Source organism: Aplysia californica, unplaced genomic scaffold (genome assembly GCF_000002075.1).
Source record: "Aplysia californica isolate F4 #8 unplaced genomic scaffold, AplCal3.0 scaffold00016, whole genome shotgun sequence".
In the NCBI taxonomy this organism is placed as follows: domain Eukaryota; kingdom Metazoa; phylum Mollusca; class Gastropoda; order Aplysiida; family Aplysiidae; genus Aplysia; species Aplysia californica.
Window position 1 is genome coordinate 33,960 of NW_004797286.1, and position 7,601 is coordinate 41,560.

The following is a 7,601-nucleotide window of genomic DNA, read 5'->3' on the forward strand; positions in this document are numbered from 1 at the left end:
CCCGTTCTCGTAGCATGACGCACCAGTTCGTACTAGGCCAACCACTGAAAGTTGCAACAATCGCGCCATAACGCAAGCTACAGTAGTCTAACAAGTCAACAGAAAACTGAAGATATTATTTTTCCCTAATTTCGTTTGTTTGCTGAGATCATGGTTAAGTTTAGTAAAAAACAGAGAGCTTTTTGTATTGAAAATTACCTCTCCACAAACTCACCATCCCAGACATTTCGTAAGTTCTGCGTACGGCATGGAAAGAATGCTTAGGTGCCCTCAAGATCTTTTGTGTCATGAGTATAAAAGTTTTCTCAGTTTTGGATCTAGACCGAAGCAGAACTACAAATTTCCTTTAAAAATTATCTCTTCAGGTCCACCATGCACCATGTGCAGCCCTTTAAACGTCACCAGGGTGCTGATTTCAGTAGTCGAGTGTCCCATGAGACGTCTGTCTATTGACGATCTGCAGCTAGGACTTTTCTACTCCTCAACAGTCTGCATTCTCATGGCAGATCTTAACCCACGACAGTTTGATTTTTTTTATCTTCGTTGGGCCAAGATGACATGGCAATTTATTCATTATTCCTCGGTTGTCTTGAAAAGCGGGATCCTTTCCTCGATGACATTTGGTTTAGGGCAAAGCCCATTTTCACCATGCGGGATACGTTAACTCCAAAATGCTGTCTATTTGGGCACCCCACTCCATAGGGTCTTTAGAAGTCGCTTCATACTGAATTTTTACTGTGTATGAGAGTTTAACCACTCCTGGTTTAGCAGGTCCTTGTGTTTGGACTCCATTGTGCATTTCAAACGATGAGTTACAAATGTGTCGAGTCCAAAGGAAGGCATGTAGAGCCCTGCCTATAGGAATTCAAGATTGAAATCGTTAGTTTTTTTAACGATGTAAAAGAAATTAAATATTGTTTGAATGTTACAAGGATGGAAATTTAATGTCAAAGAGAAAATAAAGAAAAAAGTCAAGCAATCTTTTCACAACTTCCTTTACACGAATTTTTTTTAACTGATAAATTTGCGTTTTGGGGTGCTTTTTCTTTAAGCCATTTCCGTTTTCAAAACAAAATTCTTCTTCGTGGATTATATTTAAAACAAATTCCTTTTGAATGAATTATGTCTGCTCCAAATTTTTATTTTAGATATTCAGAAAAAAAGTTGAACAGCTTTTGTTTTGTTTTGTTTTTATCAGCCTGTAGTCCCAAGAGATATGGTACAAAACAGCTACGCTCTTCTTCTTCACCTTTCAACCAAGGCACGAGAGCTCGATTTTCACTTATTAAATAACGTTAGTGGCCTAGTTCTCGGGTTTGCAACGGTAACGTCGTGGTTTCTTTCGAATCTTGTCCCGACTTTGTGTCCTTGGAAAAGAGCCCTTTACCGGAGTTTTCCTCACTTCCCCAGAGTGTGGCGACGGAGCGGTTAGTGCGCTCGTCTCCGAAGCAGAAAGTCCCGGTTCGAGCCTCTGTTCGGATACGGATTTTTTTTTCGGCCCCTCCTACCCACCCAGTAGTAATGGGTACCAGACTTCGAGTTGAGGAAGTAAAGGCGGCGTGGAAAGAAACTGGCCACCCTACCACAGTATGTCGAAGGCCCATGAAGTTGTCTCACTAACAAGGCAATCCCCAATGTCCGGATCGGATGCGGGAACAACTTTTTCCCAAGGTGGGAATCGACACCTGGCTTTGCAGAGATTGCACTGTATGGTTCTCAGGAAGCTGAAAATGTTTTTAGGGGTTTGTGGGTCTGCTAAAGGCACGTGAAACAGCTGAGGATGGGATCAAAGAGGTTGGTGCGGATGTGACAATTTTCATCGATGGATCGGCAGTCGCAGGATACCGCGAAGGTGGAGCAGCAGCAGTAGTGATAATAAATGATGAACCACCACGAACAGAAATTATTTAAACTAAAGGTTTATTCCTTACATCATCTTATGACTAGGAATGCCAGTCAATGATGTCTGCTGCACAATGGATTGCCGACAATTGCCACAGTAGGACCAATGTGCTGATCTTGACTGACAGTCAGCCCTCTGCAAGGGGCTGATGGGCAACAGTTCGGACATGAATGATTTGCGCCACAAGTACAGTGAAGCCACAGCTACAATAAAATTTCAGTGGATTCCAAGCCATGTTGGAATAGAAGGAAATGAGGCAGCAGACCAAGCTGCTAATAAAGCCAGAGAGATCGAAGGAGACAGACGACCAACGACATACAGAGGAGTCTTTCCAATAATCAAGAGAGAAATCAGAGACCCACCATGTAGAACTAAGTACCAGCACTTGGAAGATGTGTATTCTGGGTACTCCTATAAGTGGGAACAAAAATCTATCACATGTCGCTGGGACCAGGTTGAACTAGCGAGACTGCGGTCGGACCATCATTGGAATTTAACATGGTATAAGAACTTTGTAAATGAAGAGCTCAGTCCATGTTGCCGAAGATGCGGCCATGAAAAGGAGGATATCAAACATATGTTTGAATGTCCAGGAACAATGGCAATTCGAATGGAGTTATTTGGACGAGTGGAGGTGCCGCTAAGCATATTGACAATGGAGCCGAAAAAGAGCCTCGCTCCCGCTCGAAGATTACTTTGTGAAGTCCGTCAGGCCCATTAAGGAAACGAAAAAAAATCATCATTATCATTAGCATCGGGGCAATGGTTATTAACACTATCATCATCATCATCATCATCATCATCTGAAACTTGACAGAAAACGTTTCCACATAGAAATACGTATTCTTCGCAAAGAAGCATTCCTCTTCAGCCTGTGTTACAGCCTTACTGTTACGGGAAAGAACTCTTCGATACCTTTGTTAAGTATTTGTGATGAAAGAGTTGTCTTTTACGTAATTTCGTTTTCTTAAACATGTTGCCTCGATTTCAGGTCAAGTTAAATTATTGAATGACAAGTAAAGGGTTAAGGTTCAATTAGTAAATTCTTTTCGCGTGTGTGTTTATGCAGACATTCAAACATGCTTGGAGAGAAATGTTTGACCGAACATGAAAGTTACTCTCTCTCTCTCTCTCTCTCTCTCTCTCTCTCTCTCTCTCTCTCTCTCTCTCTCTCTCTCTCTCTCTCTCTCTCTCTCTCTCTCACTCTCTCTCCCTCCGTCTCTTTCTCTTTCTCTCTCATTCTCACTCTCTCTCTCTCTCTGTCTGTCTGTGTGTATACATGGGTGTTTGTGTGTGTGTGTGTGTGTGTGTGTGTGTGTGTGTGTGTGTGTGTGTGTGTGTGTGTGTGTGCGTTTTCTTTCTTTCATTAGAAAGAGGAGAGCACCAGAAGCATGAAAACACGTCCAGAGAATCAAAATAACAATGAGTAAAGCTGTAACCAATAGAAATAAGGAAATCCATAACTAAAAGAAAAGGGGTGAAAGAGAGAGAGACAGGATGAGAGAAAGAGAGAAACCGGGCATATAGAGAGAGAAGAGAGAGAAGTAAGGAGAAAGAGAGAGGAAGAAACAGACAGACAGACAGGGAGAAAGAGAGAGGGTTGATGGGGGTGAGAGAGAATAAATTATATAAACATAAATAAACAAAGAGTGCGGTTTATTTTATTTAAAAAGCTATTTCAGATTATTTATTAGCAGTAAAGGCCCTGTTTAGGTCACGTGGGAGTCTGTTAATATCCTTTGGTGAGGTCAACTTGATTTCGGAGATCGTTCCCCTGGAGATATTTCTGAAGGTTTTCTATATACGCATCAGTCAACATCTGGGGACAAGATCGGTAATTGTCATCACTCAGATTAATAATCACGGTACAATTTTTAAAATCTAGATCGTGCTGTTACTGTTGATTCTCGATTTTCACGTTTGTATATATATATATATATATATATATATATATATATATATATATATATATATATATATATATATATATATATATATATATATATATATGTCTTCATTTTTTATAAAAACCTGAGGTTTTTAAAAATTTTCTTAGTGGATATGTTCAATGTGGTCTACCATCCATCCATCCATCCATCATTCCATCTATCTATCTATCTATCTATCTATCTATCTATCTGTCTATGTATCTATCTATCTATCTATCTATCTATCTATCTATCTATCTATCTATCTATCTATCTGTCTGCAAAAGGCTCTTTGATTTGCTGGCGAAAGAAGGGACATAAATCGAGTATCTTCAATTATATTTCTGTTCGATTGTACAACATATTTTCCAGCTTGGTTAACACAGCTATAGAAGTGTACCATCTCTTAAATAATCTGAATTCATGTAAATGAGGGTGTACAAAAATAAAACAGTCTCTCTCTCTCTCTTTCTCTCTCTTTCTCTCTTTCTCTCTCTCTCTCTCTCTCTGTCTCTGTCTCTCTCTCTCTTTCTCTGTCTTTCTCTGTCTGTTTGTCTGTCTGTCTGTTTGTCTGTCTGCCGGTCTCTCTCCCTCTCCCTCTCTCTCTCTCTTTCTCTTCTCTGTCTCTGTCTCTGTCTCTCTCTGTCTCTCCCTCCCTTCCTCTCTCTCTCTCTCTCTCTCTCTCTCTCTCTCTCTCTCTCTCTCTCTCTCTCTCATTCTGTCGTCTCTATCTCTCTGTCTATCTCTCGTTGTTTCTCGCTTTTTTCTCGGTCTTTTTATCTTTGTCTTTCTTTCTCTCTATTTCTATCTATCTATCTATCTATCTATCTATCTATCTATCTATCTATCTATCTATCTATCTATCTATCTATCTATCTGTATATATATACGGCCAACTCACCGAAATGCCGGTAGTAGAACAGCTTACATGGGGGGTGATCGTCACTCCCTGAATCCCCCACAGAGGGCTGTTGATAGGCACCGGTTCTTTGTTGTGGACATCCAAAATGGCGCCGCCTATCCATCCCTGTCTTTTGGGTGAAAGTGCGAAAGGGAAAGAAAAGAAGGATCAGTAAAGTAAAAGAATGGAGAAAACACATTGTTTGTAGGTTTGCTCATTCTCTCATCCTAAAGGCTATGTCTAAAGAGAGTTTGTTTACATTTTGTTTGGTGTTTGACTTTAATATGTTTTAGTGGGTTTTTTGCATTTAGACAAAACAAGAAGACTAAGACTATGATCTGTATGTAATTTTTGATACAGCGTTTTTCGGCAAAGCCGGGAAAGCTAAAGCACGAACGTTTCAAAATAGATACTTTTGTTAACGTTAGATGAAATACAAAATGCATTTATACAATCTAGGGAAAGTTTGCTGCAGCTCTACTAATGATGTATAATGTACTTGTAAGGGAAATGGAATATTGTCTCATAAAGATGTTAGTAAGCCTTACAAGTACGTGTATTGAAGTAACCGTTTGTTATTCGCATAGCTCATTATATAAGTGCTCACGTAAAATTAGCGAGAAATGTTTCTATTAGTGCCTTCCTAATTCTTAGGGCAAAAAACATGGGCGTAGATCTACTGTCCAGAAGTAAGAGATATTATGAAAGCAATTTAGTTACAATAAGTTGTAGTTATAGTAATCATGACTTGGTGATGGCCTGAAACATCCCAGGACCAAGGGAAGTTACAGACCTTTCTTGCAACCAGGAAACCGGCAAGATAAATAGATTAAATGAAATATTAAATAACAATTATTTATTTAGTAGTTTCAGAATTATGGACGTCCAGTTTTCCATCAAGGTTTATTCCAATAATAAAACATCTTCCAGTCTATCTTACTTCAGGGCATATATCAGACTCTCGTCATCTATGATGTCTCCTCGTCCCAGATTGATCAAAACAGTTTTCTGAAACAGAACGATAAAATATAATATAAATGTGTGTGTGGGGGTATTTATAATATATAATTTAATTAAAATAACGATAACAATAATATCAATTGTTATTATTATTATTATTATTATTATTATTATTATTATTATTATTATTATTATTATTATTATTATTATTATTATTATTAATTTAATAACAATATTAATTATAAAATTAACAATAATAATATTATAAACAATAATAATCATCATCATAATCATAATATTAATCCCCCATCGACACAAATTTTGATAATTTAAGAGGAGGGCTACTACTACATGGCAGCCCAGGCTAAGACGGATGCAACATCCCAGCATAAATTCGTATACTCTGAATAAAAACTCTCTACTTGGGAATCGAACCCAGTTCCCAGCATGCAACAGCGAAGCACTTAACTGCTACATCACAGACACCTATGTCTGGTATTAATAATATTATTATTATTATTATTATTATTATTATTATTATTATTATTATTATTATTATTATTATATACAGGAGAATAATAATATATTAATATATTTCTCTATTCTGATCTACACATTTTGAGAGAACCAGACATTTAACATGGAAACGCCTAACCCTCTCACTGCCAGGACTCTTTTATAATACAAGGAAAGAGTCTTAGTGGGCTGTGGGCCACGACTGTGAAGACGTTAATGATAAAAAAAAAGAAATGTTCAGCTTCCCCACTTGCCTTGTTTCTGCAGGCTTTGAGAGTCTCCCCAGACAGCAGTCCTCGTGTGTCGGGAGTTGATGGCAACAAGGACACAAGGTAATCTACCTCCCTCAGGGCTTCCTCCATTCGAGAAACGGGTCTGTAATGAGGTAAGTGAAACGAAATTCACAATTTCATGTATTGAAAGGAATATACTAAACTCCCTTCACATTGGAAAAAGATATATCTTTACAGGCATGAATGAGACTCATATATATATATATAACTCCAAAAGTCTTGTAATTAAATTCCTGCATGTGGTTGAATGATGCATCTGATGTGAATGTACATTTTATCAGCTTTACTTCTCTTTTCATACTGAATTTTAATGAAAGTAATACATAATTTAAATTGTTTATGTATACCTGCATGTGTTTTCACGGTCCCGTACAGCCAAGAAAAATTTCTCTCTGGGATAATCAAGTGTTATCTTATCTTGTATTATCTTATCTTAAAGCTTATACGTTTTTGTTTGTTTATATATATCACAATAAAAGCCAACGAGGAAACGTAAGTTAAACAGAAATGGGAAAGAAACAGATAGTATACAACGTTCAAACACTTTGTCACAATGATTTGAATGTACCTCGCTGGTCTACGGCGCTCGTGTTTGAAAATAGGACAGCTAAATGTTTTGAAAAGAATAAATCAAAATAATAATATGAGCAATAAAATGAAAAGCATACAAAAAATTCAAATCTGTATTGAATTAATGTAAGTAATGGCATAGATAATCTGCTGCTGAAAATAAGTGAAATAACATCGACTCAAAAATAAAAGAGAAAACGGGAGAATGGCAGAATAAAAACATAATATAATAAGAACAGGTTCTAACCTAACGTGATCTACGTGGGAGCACTGCTGATCTCCTGATGAGAACCGCTGGTCTCGCAGAACGGCCCAAGTACTCATGCCCATCGCCTTGGCCATCCGGACGACTGAGAAGAATTAATTATGACAAGCGGTTACGTCACTTCAGAATAGTTCTGTTTTCAGTTTTACGTCCTCCGACACTCTAAACACTTTTGTTGTTTTCTTGTTTGTTGTTGTTTGTTTCATTTTGGTTTATTTTGTTTTATGTACTGTTAATGACTTGTATTTCTATTACATATTTTTTA

At 37.6% G+C, this 7,601-nt stretch overlaps 1 protein-coding gene across 1 annotated transcript in view; it reads right to left on the minus strand.

The window, feature by feature from the left end:
- Positions 1-3,550: 3,550 nt before the first annotated feature.
- The window catches only part of LOC101856553 (uncharacterized protein in proB 3'region), a gene marked incomplete in the record, with an annotated part of 19,741 nt that continues 15,690 nt past the window's right edge, over positions 3,551-7,601 (minus strand). The window contains 5 exon segments of the mRNA XM_005090351.3: positions 3,551-3,722; positions 4,733-4,862; positions 5,673-5,740; positions 6,463-6,583; positions 7,319-7,421. Of these exon segments, the coding sequence (XP_005090408.2) occupies positions 3,633-3,722; positions 4,733-4,862; positions 5,673-5,740; positions 6,463-6,583; positions 7,319-7,421 (512 nt within the window).